A 25,926-nucleotide genomic window follows, 5' to 3' on the forward strand; every position below is an offset into this window, starting at 1 on the left:
TGGCACTTTATTCCTATGAAGAAGCACCACTCAGACATCAATATTAACCCAAAATAAGGCAAGTTATCATTCAAAAAATATTTCTGAATCTATTAACTCAGCAAATTTTCTGTCTATAGAAACTGACCTACATGAAGTCAGCTCCAGTTCTGATTCCATGACCATAAAACTACTACACAACCAAAAACAACATGGAGAATGAATCAAAATAAGAGACAGAAAAATCCAATATTTAATGGTATTTAGCTTAAGATAATCTGATCCAGTTTTCTAACAACTGGCTTCACCAGTGGGATGTGATTTACTAGTAGCTATGATTTTCTCCTTAGTGAAAAACAGTAACAAAACATGTTGGTTTCTGATATTTTTAAAATTACTTTATTATTAACCAACCCAGATTGTCATGGATACTTCTTCAAGATTTAATCAGGTACAGTGAGCATTTAGCAGACCTGGGAATTTTTGTCTTCTTAAAGCAATGGTTTGCAATTTGGTCTCAGAACCCCTACTCTACCAGATGTTAACAAGAATCACAGGTATTCTAAAATAAGATTAACACTGCTTTATATTTTTGCAAATATCTTTAATGCTTAGCCTAATAAAAGACAGCTGGATTCTTATCTGCTTGCTTCTTCATTTATTCTAATACCATATGTGATACTATATTAGATTGAGAGATACCTGGAAAACTTCACCATACACTTGTGAGAAAATGACAGTGGGGAAAAAAATAAAATCTTAGTACTGTCATGAAAATAGTTTTGACCTCATGGACCTGAAAAAGTCCTGGAGATGTCCCAGAAGCCTAAGACCACAGTTTGTGATCCACTGCCCCAACATGACTATAGGTGAAAAAATTATATACATAATATCTATATATAGAATTATATATATATATGCTGTTTTACTTAAAGGTAAACTTTTGATATATTATATTTACTTCATATCAAAATACTTGGGGGCTCCTCATTGTAGTCTCCAAGTAATGACAACATAAAGCACACTGGGTTTACTTATAAAATAGGGGATTAATGCCTGGAGTGCATCTATGCCTATTCTATTGGATATGGAGAACAATTTAATCATTTCAAATGATTTGGGGATCTATACTTTACAATTGTATCTTGATTTTAAAGACACATAACAATATAAATACCTTAATCTAAGACAGAACTCAGAATCATTACACTGGCCCTTAAAATAACATCATCAACTATGTTAACAAATTATCTCAAGACTTAACTTCTAGAAATAAATGTTAGCCCTCAGGCAGCAATGATAAAGTATCTGGCCCTCAACAGTTACAGAACTACTTCTTCTTCTTTTTTTTTTTTTTTTTTTTGAGAGAGAGAGAGAGAGCCGTGTGCATGCAAGTGCTGGGGTAGAGGTGGAAGGAGAGGGGGAGAGAGAATCCCAGACACAGGGCACGATCTCAAGACCCTGAGATCATGACCTGAGCTGAAGCAAGAGTCAGATGCTCAACCAACTGAGCCACCCCAACAGTTACAGAACTTCTTGATTCATTCACCAAATATTTACTAGGTGCCTACTCTATGACAGGCAATAAGGATATGGTGATAAATAAGTAAGCAAAGCATTCCTGGAGGGTAGCAGGAAAGATCAGAATTTTCAAAATAATTTTTTTTAATAAATATATATAAGACTCAGAAGAGGTACGATGAAGAAGAAAATTTTTTTAAAAACATCATAAAGAAGTACTTACTAGTGTGTGTCTGTGTGTGTGCATATGCATGCAGGTGCATCTGTCTTTTTTTTTTTTTTTAAAGATTTTATTTATTTATTTGTTTAACAGAGATTACAAGTAGACAGAAAGGCAGGCAGAGAGAGGAAGGGAAGTAGGCTCCCTATGAAACAGAGACCCCGATGTGGGGCTCGATCCCAGGACCCTAGGATCATGACCTGAGCCAAAGGCAAAGGCTTTAACCCACTGAGCCACCCAGGCGCACCTGCATCTGTCTTTGAGTGGATGGGTAAAAGTAGTCATGGAAGACTTCTCTGGTGTAATCATATTTAAGTTGTGATCTTAAGGATGAGAGCAGGTAAAAAAAGAAGGGGAAAAGGGTAGAGAGGAAAGGAAGGTTGAAGGACAAAGTTAAGATAGGGAAAACAAAAACTGTAAAAGCTATGAGGATGCAATTATTTGAGAAATGTTAAGTAAACATATTTCTATTAAACTTATTTACCTATAGAAAGACTTGTACTCTAGCTGGGACTGCTAAGGGCAAAATCATTATAAGGTCATATCTCTGATAATTAATGGGGAGTATTTTTATCTGTATTTTGTCTATATCTATATATAAATATATATCTATATTTTTATCTATATTAAATATATATTTATATTTATCTATATATCTATATTTTTATCTATATATCTATAAATATATATATTTTTTATCTATATATTTTATCTATATTTACATTGTGGAACATATGAACCTTCAAAATAATGGAAGAAACTATTTCAAAAATTCTCAATTTTGAAAATTTATCAGTAATACTAAGCAGGTAAAAAAGCTTTCCTATGACAACATAATCTTAGAAATTGATCCCTTTTCAAAACATGAATAATTCATTAGTGTCACCATCCTAAAATTTATTTTCCCTTAAGTTTTCCTTAAATATCACTTTTTAAAATAAGATTGATTTATTTATTTTAGAGAACACAAGCAGGGCCAATGGGCAGAGGGAGAGGAAGAAAGGAAATCTCAAGCAGGCCCCAGGCCCAGTGCTCAGGCCAACATGGGTCTCAATCTCACAACACTGAGATCATGACCTGAGCAAAAATCAAGAGTCAGATGCTTAACCAACAGAGCCACCCACGCACTTCTGAGGTCATCATCTCAGGGTCACGGGATCAGGCCCCTCATCAGGCTCTGCACTGGGCATAGAGCCTGCTTTGAGATTCCTTCTCTCCATTTCCTTCTGCCCCTCACCTCCAATCCCTCTCTAAAATAAAAAATAAATAAATAAAAATAATTATGAGAATAAAAACATATCAAAGAACTTCAGTTCCCAGCAATATATTTAAAGATATCCTGGAATGATCCTGCATAAAATATCTAGAAAATACAATATAAATTTTTAAATTAATGGCTCAGCTTGTATGGATATTCTGAGTCTAGAACAAAATGTGAGTATTAATCCAGAGAAGTAAATGAGCAATGAAGCTGCTGGCTGCTGCCTTGGACAACCTACAGAGTATTGGGTCAAACAGCCACCTGTACAGAGGGGAGAGACAGATCAGAGTTCTACATGTAAAACTGACACCAATGAAGGCTAAATTCAAAACAAAGGCAAACTAGAAGGGGAAGGCAAAAAACTCAACTCCAGAGAACAGTCAGTGATGAAACTTGTCCGTTGACTTTGGATAGGGGAATGTAAGGGGAGAATAGCCTTCCCTGCAAATTCATATTTTCAGGCTGGTCATCACATAACTTTGAGTACTGCAAAGCAGTAAGAATCATTAAGCTGAAAATTCCTTTTTTTTTTTTTAAAAGATTTTATTTATTTATTTGACAGAGAGATATCACAAGTAGGCAGGAAAAGGGGGAAGCAGGCTTCCCACTGAGCAGAGAGCCCGATGCGGGGCTCAATCCCAGGACCCCAAGACCATGACCCGAGCTGAAGGCAGAGGCCAACCCACTGAGCCACCCAGGTACCCTATAAGCTGAAAATTCTAATTTAAGGTTGGGTACCTGGCTGGCTCATTTGGTAGAGCAAGAGACTCTTGATCTTGGGGTTGTGAATTCAAGTTCCATATTGGGCACAGAGCTTACTTAAAAAAATTTTAAATAAATAAATAAATAATATATTCCAAGGTTGACAGGACCACCAAATGCCTGGAAAGCAACAGCAATTCTTCTCTGGAGGAACACAACCCGGGCTTCAAAGTAATTCCCACAAAATTCCAAAAAAAATCTAAGTCCACACAAAAATCCAAAAGAAACAAACAAGGAAAAATAAATTTCTCCAGAAGTAAAGTTCTCCAACATTATTTGCCGAGTATCTTTCCTTTACCATTTGTCAAATAGTCTATAACATAAACCTTAAACTTGGCAACTAGAACCACTGCCAAAGCTGAAAAAGTGTTAAGGCAAATTTGCTTTTTTTTATATTGTGTTATTCACTTTATTGGGGTTGTATAAAACTGAGTCTATTTGTATATAACTGTATACATTTTGTACTTATTAACACAAAAATATAGAACACGGAGGGAAGGGATGGGGTGGCTGGGTTATGGACATTGGGGAGGGTATGTACTGTGGTGAGTGCTATGAATTGTGTAAGACTGAGGATTCACAGACCTGTATCCCTGAAGCAAATAATACATTATATGTTAACTTAAAAAAAAAACACATACATATATATATATATAGAACGCTTCGTGAATTTGCCAGTGGTCCCCGTGCAGGGGCCATGTTAATTTTCTTTGTCTCATTCCAAATTTTAGCATATGTGCTGCTGAAACAAGCATAAGTTTCTTTAACTTAGGTTGACAAAACTAATGCTGCTTCATGCTTTGCTTTACATATCAATAAACGTGTACAAGGTGAAGATTTGCTTTGCCTAGACAGCTTACTGGCATGTAAAGGCATGTGGTATAGAATAAACATTACTGACATGGGAACCAGGATCTGGGAGTTTTAATCCCAGATCTACCACTTACTTGCTGTGAGACTTGAATGATCCCCTTCAGCTACAAAACTCAATGATGTTTACCTGCAAAAGTTAAGTACCTTTGCTATTAAGAGCAAATGATTAGTTTTCATAAGGCTTATTTCCCACAAAATTTCTATGTAACTGAGAATGTGCATTTAGGAATTTCTAGCTATCTCTATGTGAAATAGCTTTTATTCTTTTTCTTTCTCTCCACTTCTTGATTTTAGTCCCCGAATATCTTCCTTAACCAACTTTAACTTCAGAATGCCTTAGAGGACAAAATAGCCTCTGAAAGGATAAAGGCAAAGAAAACAATGCTTCTTCTATTCACAAATCATTTTTATTGATTATAGAAAATAAAAGATGAAATAATTTTATTAAAATTTACTAATGAGGGACGCCTGGGTGGCTCAGTTGGTTAAGCGGCTGCCTTTGGCTCAGGTCATGATCCCAGCGTCCTAGGATCGAGTCCCATATCAGGCTCTCTGCTGAGCAGGGAGCCTCCTTCTCCCTCTGCCTCTGCCTCTGCCTGCCACTCTGTCTGCCTGTGCTCACTCTCTCTGACAAATAAATAAATAAAATCTTTAAAAAAAATTTACTAATGAAATGGTAGGAAGAAAGGTTTCAAACCATAAAGTGAGTAACAAGAAAATTGTTCTAATCAAAGAAGGACTATGGGTGAAAGTGGACAGTTATTAAACTAAAATCATCATAAACTAAAAAAATATAAATAGAAAATATTAAAGGATTAGATGTAATAAATTTTTAAAAATTAAATAATAAATTGTAGATGTAACAAATGTAAGATGTAACAAATTTAAAAAATTAAATATAAACTTAAAATTAAATATAAAAATTTTAAATATCTAAAAGCCAGTATATTCAACATTAAAAACCAAAGTCTATATTACAAATTAAAATTACTCAGAGCTACTTTACCTGACGAAATATCTCTGTGACAAAGTTGACATTACTTCTTTTAGAAGAAAAAACTCTGCGAACTATTTCAATGTCTGTGAGATGTTCCTCATCAATACTGCAGAGACTGGATGAGCTAGGTTCTCGCTCTGTGAGAGTGCTTGTATTGGAATGAGACTGTTCTGGTTCTGTAGCTCTATCTGCTTTATCAGCATTATCATTTTTGTTTTCTTCTCGGGATACCAAACTAGCAGCTGCTCTCTAAAATAAAAACAAAAGGGGGAGAATATCAGAATCATTCAACTTGGTATTTTGCTAACAGCATTCCACAAATAAACCACTGTTTAAAATTGGGCATAGATTTCATTTAGACTCCATTCTAAATAATTAAGTAGCAATGCAAATAACTCAACATCTAAGTAATATAGTGATACTCACTAATCATCTATCCATCTCTAATTTGACTTTAGAATGTTTGCAGTACAAACAAGTTACAAAAAACACAAAGGAATTGAAGAAAAATTATGACAGAAGTAGAAAGGAATTCAAAAGAAAATATAAGAAAACAAAAATGGGGCACTTGGCTGGCTCAGTCAGTACAGAATGTGACTCTTGATCTTGGGGTTTTAAGTTTGAGCCCACATTGAGTACAGTCATTACTTAAAATCTTAAAAGAAAAAAAAAGAAGAAAGAAAGCTCAAGAGAACACTCTATATTCTCATAACTTAAAAGAATTTCACCATGACTGAAGATGAATAACCTTAGGAGTAAAGTAAAAGTCTTAAAGTTGGTGATGAGAAAATTACTACCATGGTATGATGGTAGTAGCACTATTCCATGGTAAGGCAAATTATTTATAGTAAGCTACTTAATTTTTTATCTCAGTTCTGTCATCTATAAAACAAAGGGTTTAAGTAAATTATTTCAAATATGCCTTCCCAATCAAAAACTGTGGTTTTAGTGCATTAAGTTCTGGGATCATGAAAAATAGTCCCACACGAGAGTTTCCACACTTAGTGATTATTTGCAGAGACCTTGGAACAAAGTTTTAGGGAAAACATACCCAGAGTTGGCTAAAGATAAATAAAAGATTAAGGGGAATATAAAGTTTAATTTCCTGAACACTAATCAACTAAACAGACACTTTACACCCCCTCTTAATTTTTAAAAGATCTAAGAAGTCATAACAAAAACACAGTTTAAGATTTTTTTTAAAGATTTTTATTTATTTATTTGACAGAGATCACAAGTAGGCAGAGAGGCAAGCAGAGAGAGAGGAAGGGAAGCAGGCTCCCTGCTGAACAGAGAGCCCAATGTGGGGCTCAATCCCAGGACCCTGGGATCACGACCTGAGCCAAAGGCAGAGTCTTTAACCCACTGAGCCACCCAGGTGCCCCACAGTTTAAGATTTTTAAAACTAAAGAAAGTCTGAGAAAAGGAAAATAAAAACTATTCAAAAAATAGTGTAATAGAGATAACTTCAGAAAAAAAACACATGTTCATAAAAAAATGTGTGAAAAAGAGGGAAACTATTTAATAAAAAATACCAAAAGTTTAAATATTAGTCCCTCCACTGTAGAGCTATATAATTTTACATCACATTTCTAGACCCAGTGCCCTTGATGAAAAAAGGGAAAACAAAATGGGGACAAGACTTTTTTTTAGGATTTTATTTTTAAGTAATCTCTATACCCAGCATGGGGTTTGAACCCACAACCCCAAAATCAAGAGTTGCATGCTCCACCAACTGAGCCAGCCAGGCGCCCTGAGAAACAAGACATTAAATCAGTATTCTATGAATGTTCAGAAATCAAAAAAGAACTCTGAAGGTTCTACAACCATTTGATTACTAATCATTTCCAACTGCAAGAATTTGTGTGTACAATTCAGAATATTTTTAGTACTGCGTAATTAATATAAAATACAGTAATAAATTAGAAGGTAAGACTCATTCATGACTAGAATTAAATTCTGTATCTTCCAAGATTTTTTCATTAAGAAGACTACTATAATAATTGTTAAAATTTGGATTTATAAAATACATTTACACAAAGAAAATATCACCATCATTTGTTTTAAATTTGTTCTACATCTAAGGCAACTGAAATCCATAGACACATCTCTTAAGCCATTCCTAACTTAACAAGTTTTCCCTTTGTGGTATATTACCTGAATATTCTTTGGCAAGACTTCACCTTCCATCCCAGGAATATGAGGTCCTGTATGTGGCTTTGGCTCAAGCCAGAAAGAAACCAGCCAACGAATAACAATAACACGAGCCTTAATGAAAGGTTCTTTTGTACAGTAGATTGCTTCATTGGTTTCAGCATCCTTCTTTATCATAACATAATGTGGCTTTGGTCTCACCTGTGGGATATCTACAGGAATATAAAAGGAAAACAAAAACCAAAATAAGAAAAGAATTATGTTTAGATAAATCCATACTTTCAAACATTTTTGAAAACACTTTTGATGATACCCTTGTTTTAAAAGTAGATTTTAAAAGACATTTTAAAATAATTTGCTAAATATTAGCATGCAATCTAGAAGAGTGAACCATATATTGCTGACATATGGAAACACGTCTTTTTGCAAAATATCACTAAAGGGCTCAGTGAATCCTGTCTAAGTACAGAGAAGCTTCCAGAGCCATTTAAAATTAATGAGAACTCACTTCAATTAACCTAAGACTAAGACACAAATTCTGAATACAAAGTATGAGAATTTTTCCTTGATTTTTATAGCAAAACTATTTTTAAAGCAAATACTGTTCTCAATGACAAAGATCTGCTACTCTAAGTCCTTTCTACAAGACTTAATGGTTAGGCCTAAACCTATTAGCTGCCTAAACTTGGCAAAGCTTAAAATAGGAACATCCTTCTGGAAAACGCACACACACAAAACCCGAGCCATTCAATATACAGACTACAGTCAGTGATTTCTATATATGGAAGAGGTCTGCTTCTAAACCAAGATTTGTCAGAAAAGCTCTAGTTTCAAGGCTCAGTCATTTTGGCGCAGCCACTAAATACTGGACAAGAGATCATCAAAATATATGACAATGTTATTATTCATACAGAACCTGAATAAGACATACTAAATTGAACCCTTGGAGGACCTTAAAAAAATTTATAATATAGTTTAAGGATCATACCAAATAGCAGAAGTTTAATTGATAATATCAAAGATTTCTGGTGGGTTAACTTTTCCTATCAGTGAGATCCAGAGAAGATATTTAAAAAAAAAAAAATCTCTTCACTCTCAGTGAAGCTTTCCTATTAATACAATTCCACTTTCTCTATGAATCAAGGCATAGTATCTTTAAACAATCAATACAAAATATTAAATGTTATCAGTTTTCCACAGGTAACAAATGTCAACTTTACATTGAGGTATTATATTTTATTTTTACATGTGATCTTTTAGAAAATTCCACAGACTACCTACCAAGTACAGGATGATATAAACTATTCTCCTTGCAGATGTTTGGGAAAATATAAGGCAAGTAATATTTCTTAAAATGTGAAAACAAAAATGAAAATCCCCTCTCTTGATTTTCTTTGTTCTTCCATTCTAAACTTTTTACCTAAAAATAAAAAATACAATCAGAATCATTCCATGAGACAGAAACAATTATTAGCCTTCATAAACAAGGTTGTAAAAAGTTAGTTAAGTGATACAGTAATCTATTATACTCTAAAGATATACAGCTAGATATATATAAAGGGCAAATTGTAAAAACTGGTATAATGCCATTGAAGGCTGACAAAGATCTAAATGTTCATCTTCTGTGGAGGAGTCTAGTAGATTCCAGTTGAAACCGAAGAGGTGACTAGATGAACAAACTGTGGAGCATCACACTATGGAATACTACTCAGCAAAGTAAAAGAACCAACTGCTGATACTTGCACGATGTGGGTGAGTCCCACCTGCGTTACAATGAGAAAACAAGACCGAAATGACAGAATACAGATAGTAAGTGATGGAGTGGGATTCAGGACACAGATGGGTACCCAGCAGTTGGGCTACAGCATCCCATCTTCACCCGTGGCTCTCAGCAGCCTCCACTGGCCAGTACCAGCACTGGGACTGTGACATAGCTTCATAAACATACTCGTGTAGTAATGAAGCTTCAGTGAACTGTTATATGGAATTGCAAACTCGGCCAAATTAGTTCCAGAGGTCACATAATGAGACATTTCATCATAATAGCAAATGGCATATGATAATTGACATGAGGAGGTAGAAATGTTTCTACATAGATCATAAAATGCAGGAACTCTTCAAAGATGTTTCTGTGTATGGAATTTTCTCAACTAATGAGATGAAGCTTTCTCAGGCTATTGTATTATCACTCGCCTCCCTCTCTTACTTTGTTCAACAGACATATAGCTGGCTGCTGCCCTGTATAAACCTCAATGTTTGGCTATGTGAAGAAAACAGAGATGAACCAGAATATGAACGAGGCTGCAAGGAGTTTAAAATGCGCTCAAGGAAAGATAACAGACAAATTGCAGGTGATCTGTAACAGAAGGTAATGAACACACTTGCCTAATGATAGAAAAAAAAATACAGTGCTTTTAGATTCATAGGAGGACATGAGAAATTTCTACCTGCTAGAGGCCTAAAGAAGGCCATTTCCTGGCTTATCCTCAAGCAGGAGAATTCAGAAATGTTCTGATTAAAATATACTATATTTTTCTGCAGCCTCCCCGACCTTCTGCATCTTCTGTTACTCTGTGTTGGACACTGGAGAGAGATGGAGGGGTGAAGAGTGAATGCGCTGAGTACGGATATAGAGATGGATCGCATGGAATTGAGAAAGGTGGTTTTTGGTCAACAAGATGTAAAGGGACTAGCTTTGAATAAATGGCTATCTAAGGAAACTTGAAAAAGAAAATCTAGGTGAATGATATTGCATGTTGAGGCTTGTGTATTGATTTCTCTGATCCAAATAGAGGAGACGTAATAGAGAACCTCTTCAGTGTGAGAAGTTTTAGAGACCCTTGAAGAGTCAGATTAATGTTCTGTTTCATATACTTTCCAATATACTCTCATATACTCTCTTCATATACTCTTCATATGACCTCTCGTACTTCCGTTTTTGAAAATTCAGCCTATCTCTTCAATGCTAATTGAAGGAAGAGAAGGAAGGTTTTTTCCTGGGTCAGGAAAGAAATGTATCCTAAGTCGCCCTTGTGCTTATTTGTCAGACTGGGGAGGCCCTCACGTTTAGATTCCCCTACACACACCCCTCCATCCTGTATGCTTCCTAGACAATTGGAAGCATAGAGGGTTGGTGAAAGAGACCAAAACCAAAAACAAACAAACAAAAAAACTTGTTTAATGCCATGCAAATGCATTATATGTATTGTATTTCAAAAATGTTAGAAGATAAAACGTGCTCTGAAAATTTTCAAAGTTGACCTAGATGTGGCTCTACTAATGACAAAGATATTAACGTCCTTTCCCCCTTTGCCCTTTCCTGAATAATTCAGCCTTAAAATCATACAAAACAAGGGGCGCCTGGGTGGCTCAGTGGGTTAAGCCGCTGCCTTCGGCTCAGGTCATGATCCCAGGGTCCTGGGATCGAGCCCCGCATCGGGATCTCTGCTCAGCAGGGAGCCTGCTTCCTCCTCTCTCTCTGCCTGTCTCTCTGCCTGCTTGTGATCTCTGTCAAATAAATAAATAAAATCTTTAAAAAAAAAAAAATCATACAAAACAAGGGGCATCTGGGTGGCTCAGTGGGTTAAGCCTCTGCCTTCGGCTCAGGTTGTGATCTTGGGGTCCTGGGATTGAGTGCTGCATTAGGCTCTCTGCTTAGCGGGAAGCCTGCTCCCCCCCCCACCCCCTGCCTGCCTCTCTGCCCACTGAGATCGCTGTCAAATAAATAAATAAAAATCTTCAAAAAAAAAAAAAAAGTCATACAAAACAGGCATATGGGAGTCGATGTGGGATAAAGAGTAAAAGAAGTGGCAGTCAAGTGTAGGTGATTAGAGCCTGACCACAAAATGCAGCGCACCCATGAAAGGGATGTAGCAAAGGCAGCAGCCCAATGGAGACTTGAAGACTGAGAAGGATGAGGAAAGTGTCCATGATGTGAGGGGGTGGAGAATAAGAGGGAAAGAGCAGTAAAATATAGGGTGTGAGAATTTCAGTAGGGTGAGGAAGATATCTAAGTAGGGAGATGGCAAAGACCCAGAGTAGGCTTCAATGAGATACCACTATACATTATTCATTGCTTTTTAAAGATTTTATTTATTTATTTTATTTGAGAGAGAGAGCATGCACATGAGCAGGGAAGAGAGGAAAAAGCTGGTACCCTGCAAGCAGGGAGCCCAACATGGGGCTCTATCCCAGGAACATGACCTGAGCCAAAGGCAGAGGCTTAACCAACTGAGCCACCCGGGTGCTCCTACATTATTCACTTTAGAATAACTAAAATTACATACTGACCATACCAGCTGTTGGTGAGGATGTGAAGTAAATTTTAAGTTTCATAGATTGCTGGTGGAATGTAAAAAAACCATTTGGAAAACAGCTGCGCCATGCCTTAACAAGTTAATATATACCTACTCTACAACCCAGCCATTCCACTAGTAGGTATTTACGCACGAGAAAAAACTTTATGTCCACATGAGGACTAGTTTATCAATATTCATAGCCATTTTATTTGTAATAGCCAGAATGAAAGCAACTCATATCACCATGAACAGGTGACTGGATAACAAAGCGTGTTATATCCATACAATGAAAAGCTACTCAGCAATAAAAAGAACCCAACTATTGAAACATAACAATATGGATAATTTTCAAAAAAATTATGATAGAGAAAAGAAGCCAGACCCCCCAGAAAAGTATGTACCATATGATTCCATTTATATGGAAATATGGAAAATGTAAACTCTGGTGACATGTTATCAGATCAGTAGTCACCTGGGAATCAGGCAGTGGTTAGGAGTAGAAAAAGATGTATTACAAAGGCATGTGAGAACTTTTAGGAGCAATATCGTCGTTATCTTGATAATAGTGATGGCTGCATGGCTGTACACATGTAATAAATTTCATCAAAATATATATTTCAAATATTGCAGTTTAGTATATGTCAATTACACCTCAACAAACCAGAAAAACAAATTTTAAAAATCTATACAAGGTACAAAAGTTGTTTTTTAAAAAAGAAAAACTGTAATGATAATGATAGTAACAACTACTACCCACAGAACACTTCGTGGCACGCACTTTTTTCTTCTAGTACTTTGCACTAGTTATCCAACCATCAAACACCAAAATAGGGTAGGTATTATTTTTATGTCAGTAAGATGGAGAATCAGATTTAAACCTTGCAATCTTAGTTTCTGAGGCATAGGGAACTTTTGTGTTTGGAATAGTTATAAGAAATGGGTATATTGCCCTATGACCCAGCAATTGCACTACTGGGTATTTACCCTAAAGATACAAATGTAGTGATCCGAAGGGGCACGTGCACCCGAATGTTTATAGCAGCAATGTCTACAATAGCCAAACTATGGAAAGAACCTAGATGTCCATCAACAGATGAATGGATCAAGAAGATGTGGTATATATACACAATGGAATACTATGCAGCCATCAAAAGAAATGAAATCTTGCCATTTGGGACAACATGGATGGAACTAGAATGTATCATGCTTAGCGAAATAAGCCAAGCGGAGAAAGACAACTATCATATGATCTCCCTGATATGAGGAAGTGGTGATGCAACATGGGGTCTTAAGTAGGTAGGAGAAGAATAAATGAAACAAGAAGGGATTGGGAGGGAGACAAACCATAAGTGACTCTTAATCTCACAAAACAAACTGAGGGTTGCTGGGGGGAGGGGGGTTGGGAGAAGGGGGGTCGGGTTATGGACATTGGGAGGGTATGTGCTTTGGTGAGTGCTGTGAAGTATGTAAACCTGGCGATTCACAGACCTGTATCCCTGGGGATAAAAATATATTATATGTTTATTAAAAAATTTTTTTTAAATTGCTGATTACCCCCCCAAAAAAAAGAAAGAAAGAAATGGGTATATTCTAAAACTGTTTTCATCAACAAGGGCATACACATTTCATATGAAGAGATGAAGAGGTTACCCTACAAAATACATTCACCGAGAAATTTATAGAGTACAAACAGGTTAAAGTATAAATTACATTCCTCCACCACATCCCATTCTCAGCCTACCTCCCTACTGGCTGCCTCTTGGCAGGCTGATTCCTAAATCAGTTATCACTTAAAGACCACAACTACTGATTATAATAAAGGAAAGGATTAGAAAGTAAACCCAACTGGCCCACAGAAGAAGTTATATACATAAAAGAGTCTACTTTAAGATTTTCTCTCTAGGTCCCTTTCTAAGAGACTCATAATCCCTCCAATGATTTTTATTTGACAAAGACATACTAACAAACATTTTCAAAAGTAAAAATTTGTCCTCCTTCAAGAAAATAAGTAAATATTTACTCTAACATAATAATGGAAAGAGAGAGAAAAATTAATTACCCACACAAGATGGTAAGAGGGATGATATCAAAGAAGATAACACATACCTGAATTACTATATATTTTAAAAGTGCTTCAAGAAAATAGCTTGTGAGATCTTCTTGTCCTTTATCTCCTGATTGTGGAGGGACAAGAGGAGTGATTTCCTCTATAGTGACTTGAGCTATACAAAGACAAAATTTTAGTATAACTACAAAACAAATTTAACAATGAAATAATGTGATCCAAATAAAATTTAAATGTAAAACATTTAATGCAGTGAATGGTGCTTGAAAACATTCTAATGATTGGACCTTGAAATAAATCTGAGATCATCCTAACAGTCCACCACAACAACCATAAAGTTAAGTAATCAGCTGCTTCATAAGCCCTTGACTGAGAGAATGTGACAGGGATGGACAGATAACAAAGGGATTTAGAGTGAATCTTACTTGAAAAAGAGCTCATATTTTTCAAATTAACATTAAGTGTGCCCAACACAAAAGTTCCATAGTATGATGAGAAACAACAATAATGAACTTATTTATCAATTAAAGGACACATTACTCTAGTAATGACCACACTTACTCTTAAAGGTAGTCCCCTTATTCAAAGAATGAAATGCTATTTCCCTCTCAAAAAGGAAGGACAGCATCTTAGTTCCTTGATTATAAAAGTCCATGTACAAAATAAGAAACTTGCATTTTCTAAAATTTTCAAGTATTCAAAAACATTCATTATAAAAAATGCAAATTCAAGAAAATCAACCAACAATGAGGTGAACTCTCTTAAGTATTTCCTAAGCAGCACCTAGTTTAGTACAGGCAGGCTCCTAAATGTGTTTCTTAATAAATATTAGCCAAGTAATTAAGTTCATAAAAATAAGTTTTGTTACAGTCCTCTTGGCACAAAGTAAAATACTCTTGTACTGCAATGTACATCTAAATTAACTTAAGGATACAAGATGACACATGAGAATTAGAAATGAAAGATAAATGTAAAATGGATTCTATGAACCACTTGTTTCTGATGCTGTGACACCAGAAGCCTGGCTGGCCAGGGAGAGAATGTCTTTCCTGGGGCTAAAGAGCTAATTCCCAGAGATAGTAAAGATGGGCCAGAGAACATGCCTTCTACACGCAAAAACAACCAGTCCAGGGTCCACACCTCTAATCCTCTTCTATCCAGCTCTCACGTTCAAGGCCACTATTCCTCTGACCTAATCACACAGGTACCTAGGTGACAATGAGGGACAGCCACTATGCACCTAAGCCTGCTGAAATTATCCAAATGAGCCAATCATAGGACTTCTCACACTGCTTCACATGTTCCTACCTACAGAATTCACAACAAGGGCTCTTGCCTTTAATGCCCTACCCCTGACAGATCCTGGCACCTCCCCCTCTGGCCACCCTCCCTGGTGTGGCATGCCCTCTTCCCTTGGGAACTATAACTATTTTTTTTTAATCACAATCATCTTCTGATCTGTTGGCCTCATCCTACATAAAAAATAATAAAACCTATATTATACAACATGGCCTTGAATTATCCAGTTAATAAACATATGGACAGGGGTGCCTGGGTAGCTCAGTGGGTTAAAGCCTCTGCCTTCAGCTCAAGTCATGATCCCTGGGTCCTGGGATAGAGCCCCACATCGGGCTCTCTACTCAGCAGGGAGCCTGCTCCCCCTTTTCTTCACCTCCCCCCACCCCACTGCCTGCCTCTGCCTACCTGTGATCTCTGTCTGGCAAATAAATAAATAAAATCTTTAATAAATAAATAAATAAGCAAACAAACATATGAACTTTTTTTTTTTTAAAGATTTAATTTATTTATTTGCCAGAGATCAAAAGTAGGCAGAGGGGCAGGCCGAGAGAGGAGAAGGCAGGCTCTCCACTGAGCAGAAAGCCCGATGTGCAGCTCAATCCCAGAACCCTGGGATCGTGACCTAAGCTGAAGGCAGAGGCTTTAACCCACTGAACCACCCAGGCGCCCCATGAACATTTTAAAACTATATTAACAAACTACATAGGAAATTTTGAAATACTGATGGATAAGATCTCATGAATCTTACTTTCTTGAAGATTGAGTGGAGGATTAATGAGATTATCTAAAGTTCGAGGTCCATGTTCAGATTGTAGTGCTGAAAATCCAGGAATTAAGCATGAAAACATCCAAAGCTGTTCTTTGCTACAGTTATTCTGAAGAGCTTGCAACCACAGTAAGAAAAGACGAACACCTTCCCGTCTGATCTAAAATGAAACGAAATGAAAAATAGTATTTTTACTTATAAGGGAAATATTTTCTTACTTTTAAGACCAAAATTCTCTAGAAGATGATTAGAGAATGTTATTTAACAAAGGAGAGGAGGGAATGGGAAAAGGAAAAGAGAAAAAAGAAAAGAGGGGAAGGGAAGGAAAGAGGAAGGGCTACTATATCCATGTCATTTATTGTGCTCTCATCATTTATAAATTGAAATTCATGGATTCTGAACAAATACAGAATAAACTTGGCCATCAGGTAATCTTTATTCTATAATTTCCATTGGTAAAAAAAAAAAAATCAGAAAAGTATTTCCTTCTTGTTTACTTCCCTCTTTCTCAACACCGCTGGTCTAATCCAAGAAGCAAAAAGAACGAGAACAACTGTTCCTCATACGCTGACTTCGGTAAAAGGTGGAATAGTTACGGGGATCTTGGTGTGCCCTGCTAAATCAATGTTCTTGTTCTTAAAAAGCTTACCACTCTGAAATTATGTCATCTATTTATTATTTGCTGCTAACCAGCAAAGCAGAAATTCTGACTTATTACTATATCCTAAGTACCTAGAACACCCCCCATATTCAAAAAACAACAAATATTTCAACCATTGCATAAATTCTCTTTCAGGAAGAGAATAGGAAAAGACAGAAAAACATTCAATCTCTGACAACAAAAACACAAAGTTCTTCACTAAGCTAATCTCCCTGGTAGCTTCGGAAATTGCCCTACCACAGCTTTGTAAATGGCCACTGTTAAAGCTGTTCAACAGCTGCCAACCTTAGAGTTTACAGAGATAACAAGAAAACAAACAATTCAGAAAGCTGATTCCTTTGTACTGCTATACCAAGCCTTGATACCAAAACTACCCACAATAGGAAACTTTCACTTAACCTATAAGAGGCTTTTGCACTGGATAGCTTCTCTTACCACAGCACAATGAGATAATCAAAAGAAAAGAAATAAAACCAACTTTTTAATATAAATCCTCTATTTTTCTGTACATCTAAGAATATTTATAGTAATATAAAGAATAATTTGTTGAAAGACTGAATAATTTTTGTCTCCTGGGGACCAGAGTAAAGTATTTCTAGTGAATCATTCAATGCAGTGGCAACGGTTTTTCAATAGCCTAGTCAACCCAGTATGTATTTTTATACATACTAAATATGTTGTATATTTTATTTTAAGTCAGTTCACTTCAACTAAGTAAACTAAAGACAATTCAAAAATTTTTAGGAAAAAAAGCTGATGTAGGAAAAGTAGAAGAGACAGTTTTTTTAAGTCATAGAAAAAAGACATAATTATACCTTCAAGGAGTTTCCTGTGTGAAGCAGTTTCTTTAAAATCAATCCTAAAAAGGAAACATGATTGAAAATATTCATATTTTCTTAGTTGTTTCCAAATGTCAGAGTTCTCGGTCAGACTTGAAAATACTTTAAAACAAGTCTTTGGCAATCTCCAAATTATTCTTGGTGACCCTGATATCCCTCTGGCCATAATTTTGGAACCAGAGGGCATATAAAGAGTCACCTTTTCGACACATGGTCTATTGGAATTAAACATGATTTAGTCTATTGAAACAAACCCTAATCCCAATTGCATTTACTATAGCATTATCTCTGTATATCTCTTATTTAAGACAAGGATATAATTAAATACTTTCTGCATCACTAATACAAATAAAAACCACTGTAGGAAATTTCCATTTAGTTAACCAAATGAACTTCTGTAATTCTAATATTTCCTAACAAACATTTTCATTGTACTAATTTTCATTTTCAGAATATTCAAAGCCATCTTAATTTATACAACTTTTCGACTCTATAATAAAATACTGAAATCACATTAACAAACATCCAGAGACCTGCCATTTGGTCTAAACAAATCTAAACACAGTCCCATGTTTCTTATAAATTCAAAATTTCATTTATTTACCTTATCTATGATATTTTATCTAACAAGTATCATTGAAGCCTTGTTTGAAACTATGTCAAATCATTCTCCTTCCTTCCTTCTGAGAAAAATTCATTATCCAGATTTTGGTATTAATTATTTCCAAAATATTTTTATATTAGGATTGTCATTTATAAATCAATAAAATATTTAGAATTGGTTTATATATTTAAAAACTTGTAACAGTAACAATTTCTTCCATGGCTATTTGTTCTAAACCTACTTTTTAATTCTTTCTAAAAATACCAAAATAACACACACACACACACACACACACCCCAAACCTGGATTTTATTGGTTAAGTTTCATTTGTCATACAAAAACAAGCTTTAATATTTCAAATAAAACTGTGTTGACTTATCTGCAATTCCCTTCCTTATGTTTGCACAAACTCAATTTTGTAAAGCAATACTATGTAAATGCCAGTCTTTAGTCAGCTCCCCTAAAAAAATCCATATATGCTAAATGCACTGTGGTATCATGTATTGGATTCTGGAACAGAAAAAGAGCATATATGGAAAACTAACCAAATGTGATTAAGTTTGAAATTTAATTACTAGTTTTTAAAAAACTTACATTTATATATGATATACAAAGCAAGCCTTCCTATAAGTTACTTTCCTTTTTTTGAGAGTGCATGTGCGAGAAAGTGGGGGGGGGGGGCGTGGGGGTGGGTCAGTGCTTAGAGTGGTGGCGCTAAATCTTAGGCAGGCTCCATGCTCACTGCAGAGCCTCACTTGGGGCTCAAGCTCACGACCCTGAGATCATGATCCGAGCTGAAATCAAGAGTCAGACGCGGCTCCATCCTCACTGCAGAGCCTCACTTGGGGCTCAAGCTCACGACCCTGAGATCATGATCCGAGCTGAAATCAAGAGTCAGACGCCCAACCAACTGAGCCACCCAGGGCCCCTACGTAATAACTTTTCACTATCTCTAGTGATCTATATAGCTCTAATTAATTCACTTTAACTGCTATATACAATCCCATTCCATACTATTAATCTTATTTATGTTAGGACATCTGGTTTGTTTTCAAATTTTTGTTATTCCCAGGGATACTTTAATAAAAGTTCTTGTCACAACTATAAAAATAGCTAACACCATACTTAATGGTGAAAGAGTTAACTGCTTTCCACACATCAGGAATGATACAAAAGTGTCTGCTCTCACCACTTTTATTCAACACTATACTAGAGAAGACTAGAAAGAAAGAAAGAAGAGAGAGAGAGAGGAGGGAAGAGAGAGAAATTAATTAATTAATTAAAGGTACCAGATTGGAAATCAAAAATAAAACTATCTTGGGAAGCTTGGGTGGCTCAGTTGATTAAGTGGTTGCTTTCAGCTCAGGTCACGATCCCAGTGTCCTCAGATCGAGTCCCACACCAGGCTCTATGCTTGGCAGGGAGCTTGCTTCTCCCTCTGCCTCTGCCTCCCACTCTGTCTGCCTGTGCTCACACTCTCCCTCTCTCTCTCTCTCTTTCTCTAATAAATAAAATCTTTAAAAAAAAAAAAAAACAACAACTATCTTAAATTGCAGTTGACATGTTCCTATACGTAGAAAACTGAAAGGCATCTATAATAAAACAAACAGAGTAAGTGAGGTATAATTAACTAGAAACGATATAAATATCCGTGAATTGGTGAGTAGATAAAACATGATATGTCCATGACAGAATACTATACAGCAATAAAAAGGAATGGTAACACATGCCATAATATGGAAAACAAACAAAAACATGCTAAGTGAAAGAAGCCAAATGCAAACTACTATAAAGTGTATGATTTCATTTACATGAAATGTCAAAAAAAGACATTTACTGAGCACAGAAAGCAGATTGTGGTGGTGGGAAAGGCACTGACTATAAATGGGCTTCAAGGAATACTTCGGGGTGAGGCAATGTTCTAAAACTGGACAGTGGTAACTAAAGATTTATTGAAAATAACTGAATTATTTACTTAGATGAATTTTACCTATATATAAATAATTCAATACAGCTACTTAAAAAAAAAATCAATGACTCATTGATTTATTTTCCTTTATATATATGACAAAAAATGAAAGAAAACAGTTCTAGCATTTTTCTGAATGACAAAGAAAAATGACCATTTATGTATTTTCTCAAGATAGACATTTATTGGAATATTATTAAAACATGACAAGTAAAGAGCCTAAAGCACTTTCGGAGATTTAAGGCTACATTTCTTAGAAGATACAATAAACTCTTGAAGTTCAGATGTCTAAAAAAAAGACCCATCGTCATAAACAACCTTCAGAGACATTTTTATGATTATGAAACACAAAATAGGATTTCACTGTTTGAGTACCTTATTAAAGGCTTATCACCAATTCGTATTTCTTCTCTGATATAAAGTCTATTCAAATATTTTGCTAATTTAAAAATATCTGTCTTATTATTGAGCTGTAAGAATTATTAACAGCTGTAAGAACTTTAAGAGTTCTTCTGGGTATGTTAACGAGTATGTTACATTTAGTCTCAAACTTTATCTACTAAAGCCTTTTTTAGCCCCTGCCTCAATATCCTTTCTAGATGTCCGGAGTTTCTTTTGTTTCAGGAATTAATTGGGAAGGCTTACAGTTTCAAAGCCCCACAAAAGACTTCTCCTTTTTTTAAAGATAAAATACATTTTACTCATCTAATTACCAGTTAACAGACATTGGGTTATTTCCATCTTTTGGCTATTATGAAGACTGGTATACTACGAATATTAGAGTATACATTTCTATGCAGACATGTGTTTTCTTTCTCTTGGGTATATATCTGGGCATGGAAGTGCTGGGCCATAGAGGAGCTCAATGTTTAATATTTTGAGGAACTGCCAGACTGGTTTTCAAAGCATCTGTAGCATTTTACATTCCCACCAACAGTGTTTGAGGGTTCCAATTTCTCCAAAGCTTCACCAATGCTTGTTTTTTTTTTGTTTTTTTTTGCCTATAGTCATTCTAGTAGATGTGAATTGGCATCTCCTTAGAATTGTGATTTGCATTTCCTACTGACTAATGATGTTGCACATCTCTTCATGTGCTTATCAGTCATCTGTATGTCTTGGAGAAATGTCTATTCAAATCCTTTGCCCATTTATAAATTGTGTCCAAAAAAGATATCACTTGCTATAATGGATTAAAAAAAATGTGAGGCCGAAATAAAATCTATAACTTTCTTTTTTAAGAGAAACAAATACATGTTTTACAAATTAATGTCAGGCCCATAACATTCTACTTCAACAATGTAGATAGGGTGGTCACCCACACATCCCCACGAGCAAGGGTCATTAGCATCATTAGCAATCAAACCTGACATCCAACCAAAGCCTAAATGAAAGCCAACAACTCTAGTTCCTTAAGTATAGATCTGTTACCTCTTTGGTTAGGCTTATTCCAAGCGATCTTATGTTCTTGGTGCTAGAGTAAATGAATTGATTCTCTACTTTCCCTTTCCATAGTTTGATTGTCAGTGTATAAGAAAGCAAATGATTTCTGTACATTTAATTTGTATCTTGCCACATTACTGAATTGCTGTATGAGTTCTAGTAGTTTGGGGGTGGAGTTTTTGGGTTTTCCATATAAAGTATCACGTCATCTGAAAAGAGAGTTTGAACACTCATGAAAGAAAATGAAGAATACACAAAAAGATGGGAAAAATATTTCATGATCATGGATCAGAAGAATAAACACTGTTAAAATGTCTATACTGCCAGAGCAATCTATACTTTCAATGCCATACTGATCAAAATTTCACCGGCATTTTTCAAGCACTGGAACAAACAATCCTAAAATTTGTGTGGAACCAGAAAAGACCCCAAATTAGCAAGGAAGTGTTGAAAAAGAAAAACAAAGCTGGGGGCATCATGATGCCTGATTTCAAGCTTTATTACAAAGCTATGATCACCAAGACAGGATGGTACTGGCACAAAAACAGACACACAGACCAATGGAACAGGTAGAGAGTCCAGATATGGACCCTCAATACTATGGTCAAATAATCTTCAACAAAGCAGGAAAAAATATCCAATGGAAAAAAGACAGTCTCTTCAATAAATGGTGCTGGGAAAATTGGACAGCTATATACAGACAAATGAAACTCGATCATCCTTTTACACCATTCACAAAGATAAACTCAAAATGGATGAAAGACCTCAATGTGAGACCGGAATCCATCAAAATCCTAGAGGAGAACATAGGCAGTAACTTCTTCAACATCAGCCACAGCAACTTCTTTCAAGACATGTCTCCAAAGGCAAAGGAAACAAAAGTGAAAATGAACTTTTGGAACTTCATCAAGATAAAAAGCTTCTGCAGAACAAAGGGAACGGTCAACAAAACAAAGAGGCAACCCATGGAGTGGTAGAAGATATTCACAAATGACACTACAGTCAAAGGGTTGATATCTGAGATCTGTAAAGAACTCCTCGGGACTCCTGGGTGGCTCAGTCTAAGCATCTACTTTCGGCTCAGCCCATGATCCCAGGGTACTTGGATCAAGCCCTGCATCAGTCTCCCTGCTTGTTGGGAATCCTTCTTTTCCCTCTCACACTTCCCCTATTGTGTTCCCTCTCAATGTGTCTCTCTCTGCCAAATAAATAAATAAAATCTTTAAAAAAAAAAAACAAACAAACAAAAAAAAAAAAACTCCTCAAACTCAACACCCAAAAAACTGATAAGTCAAAAAATGGGCAAAAGTCATGAACAGCCACTTCTCCAAAGAAGACATACAAATGGCTGGCAGACACATGAAAAAATGTTCATCATCATTAGCCATCAGGGAAATTCAAATCAAAACCACATTAAGATACCACCTTACACCAGTTAGAATGGCAAAGATTAACAAGACAGGAAACAACAAATGTTGGAGAAGATGTGGAGAAAGGGGAACTCATACACTGTTGGTGGGAATGCAAGTTGGTGCAGCCACTTTGGAAAACAGTATGGAGATGCCTCAAAAAATTAAAATAGAGCTACCCAATGACCCTGCAATTGGCACTACTAAGTACCTGCCCCAAAGATACAGAGGTAATGCAAAGAAGAGCCATATGTACCCCAATGTTCATAGCAGCAATGTCCACAATAGCCAAGCTATGGAAAGAGCCAATATGCCCTTCAACAGATGAATGGATAAAGAAGATGTGGTCCATATATACAATGGAATATTATTCAGCCATCAGAAAGGATGAATACCCAACTTTTCTATCAACATGGGTGGGACTGGGGGAGATTATGCTGAGTGAAAATAAGTCAGGCAGAGAAAGTCGATTATTATATGGTTTCACTTACTTGTACAACTTAAGGAATAACATGGAGGACATTAGGAAAAGTGAACTGGGGGAAATTGGAGGGGGGAGACAAACCATGAGAGACTGGAGACTCTGAGAAACAAACAGGGTTTTAGAGGGGAGGGGAGGATGGGTGAGCCTGGTGGTGGGTATTAAGGAGGGCACATATTGCATGGAGCACTAAGTGTGTACATAAAGAATTAATCTTGAGGGGCGCCTGGGTGGCTCAGTGGGTTAAGCCGCTGCCTTCGGCTCAGGTCATGATCTCGGGGTCCTGGGATCGAGTCCCGCATCGGGCTCTCTGCTCAGCAGGGAGCCTGCTTCCTCCTCTCTCTCTGCCTGCCTCTCTGCCTACTTGTGATCTCTCTCTGTCAAATAAATAAATAAAATCTTAAAAAAAAAAAAAAAAAGAACTAATCTTGAAACACTGAAAAAATAAAACCTAAATAAATAAATAAGAAAGCCAACAACTGTTATCTGCAGTTTCTAATCACAGAGGGGAAGCATGTCTGAGAACAAGCACTCAAGAGGACTGTGGTAACACTGTTAATAATATAAGACCAGACTCCAAACCAGCAAGCACCTTGGCTTATTTCCTAGTAACAGAAAGTTTGTGATCTCCTCCCTACTTGGTTTCTGACGGTAATCCACAACAGGTTTTTTTTCCCTCCTTTTTTGTTTTTGGCTTCATTCCATGATCTGGAAAGCTCTACTCTGGCTAGAGTTAACAAGAAAGTTAACTCTAGTTCTCCTCACTATTTTCTGTGGAGCAAACTGCCAGCTGACACTGCTTGCTTTTGAATCTGGAGCCCACTCTACTTGGCACTTAACATTTCTCTTCCATTTCTGATTCTCAGATGTTTATTTTGATGTTGAGTCTGCTTTTGTTTTTTTGGTTTTGTAGTTTTATCATTACTGAAAGTAAAAGAACAGATAGATCAAAGAAATTTAATATGCTACTTTGACTGGAAATCCTTCATCTATTATTTTTAATTTTACATTCCCATTAAGTTTAGTTTTGTATTCTTTATATTTTTCTACTAAAACATAAACTACAAATTCATTTCAAATAATGACCAACCCAGTACAGAGCATTTTCATATATTATCATTTATGTCAAATGGGGAATATACATTCAAATCACTTACCAATACTATGAAACTGCCATCGCTGATGAATTCTCTCTGGAAGAAGTTGTAAAATTTTCTAAAAATCAGTACGAATAAAACAAAGAATGAAAAGCAAGTAATGAGACCACATTCTGTGCAATGTGAAAAATAAACGAAGAGCTTACAATAAGCATGTAACAGTTTCTTATGTAAAATATAGATAGCATCACCAACACAAAACAGTATTTGAGATAATCTGACAGGACTTGCACTACTTCAGCACTGGCACACTAATCAATATTTGAAAACAGCAAAAGCAAAACCCAACAAGCTATACTAACAAAGACTTAGAACGCGACACTAATGAAATTTATCTTTCATAATGATGTGGAAAGTAAGTATATCCCTCTTTATGAATTAAATAATGAACTCTAACATATTTCAAAATGATTATTTGCTACTCCTAGAATTTCCAAATTGTGGATATTACTAATAAGTTCTGAATTCTTTCAGATACTATTATTTGTAACATTGTGTCTCACTTTGAGTAGTTCTTCCTCCTGTTTTGATAAAAGAAGGAAAAATATTTTGATTTTACAAAAATCACATCAAATATTTGTACTGACTTGATTCACATGAACCCAAAGGTACTTATATTTATGATGGCTATAGGTATAAGAACAATATTTAAAATTTCAGGATCCTTACAGTTAAACTAATACAGGTTTCCATTAATTAGGATGAACACTTTTTACAATTTTACATAATTTTACCTTTAATTCCCTTCACAAATTTCCTCTGTGTGAATTATTCTAGCTCAACAGCTGCCTTACTATGCTACTAAACTAAGCTCCCAGTACTCATCTGCTTGCTGAATGAGTTTAAGTTTGTTGTTGCTGCTGCTTTTACTGCTGTTATACTTTAGAAATGCCATGAACCAAAGTGTTCATAAGGGCCAAACACTAGATGCTTTTATATGTAATGCTATCTCATTAATCCTCACAACCATCCTAAAAAAGAGTTTATTAATCTCAGTTTAAAAAGAAGAAAGTGGGTTAAGTAATGTGCTTAAGTTAGAAAGTGGAAGAACTGAATCCAATCTTGATATGCTTAATCCAAAATGTATACTTTTATACTATTTTGCCACAAAAGATGGTATGCATGTTTTACACTTCTCTATCTTCCACTAGTCCATCTCATACAGGAGAAT

The 25,926-nt window shown here is 35.8% G+C and overlaps 1 protein-coding gene and 1 non-coding gene across 15 annotated transcripts in view; both read right to left on the reverse strand.

The window, feature by feature from the left end:
• Positions 1-25,926, reverse strand: part of RALGAPA1 (Ral GTPase activating protein catalytic subunit alpha 1) — a 252,447-nt gene that overhangs the window by 185,959 nt on the left and 40,562 nt on the right. For 13 of the 14 annotated variants that reach the window (XR_006602909.1, XM_045067877.1, XM_045067876.1 and 10 more), the window contains exons 4-10: positions 24,756-24,813; positions 17,672-17,715; positions 16,178-16,355; positions 14,172-14,287; positions 9,049-9,187; positions 7,771-7,979; positions 5,623-5,862 (exon numbers count right to left, since the gene is read on the reverse strand). Coding sequence is in view for 12 of the 14 variants with exons in the window: in XM_045067877.1 (XP_044923812.1) it covers positions 5,623-5,862; positions 7,771-7,979; positions 9,049-9,187; positions 14,172-14,287; positions 16,178-16,355; positions 17,672-17,715; positions 24,756-24,813 (984 nt within the window). In the remaining 2 variants the exon portion in view is untranslated. Of the gene's footprint in view, positions 1-4,690; positions 4,886-5,622; positions 5,863-7,770; positions 7,980-9,048; positions 9,188-14,171; positions 14,288-16,177; positions 16,356-17,671; positions 17,716-24,755; positions 24,814-25,926 lie in introns of those variants that run through there. The other variant, XM_045067880.1, reaches the window with a different exon arrangement.
• LOC123388384 lies at positions 4,391-4,498 on the reverse strand. The gene has a single exon (XR_006602938.1). It is a non-coding gene; the product is annotated as a U6 spliceosomal RNA (small nuclear RNA).

The sequence above is a fragment of the Mustela putorius genome, unplaced genomic scaffold, assembly GCF_011764305.1.
Source record: "Mustela putorius furo isolate JIRA1106 unplaced genomic scaffold, ASM1176430v1.1 tig00003898_pilon_pilon_pilon, whole genome shotgun sequence".
Taxonomy (NCBI): domain Eukaryota; kingdom Metazoa; phylum Chordata; class Mammalia; order Carnivora; family Mustelidae; genus Mustela; species Mustela putorius.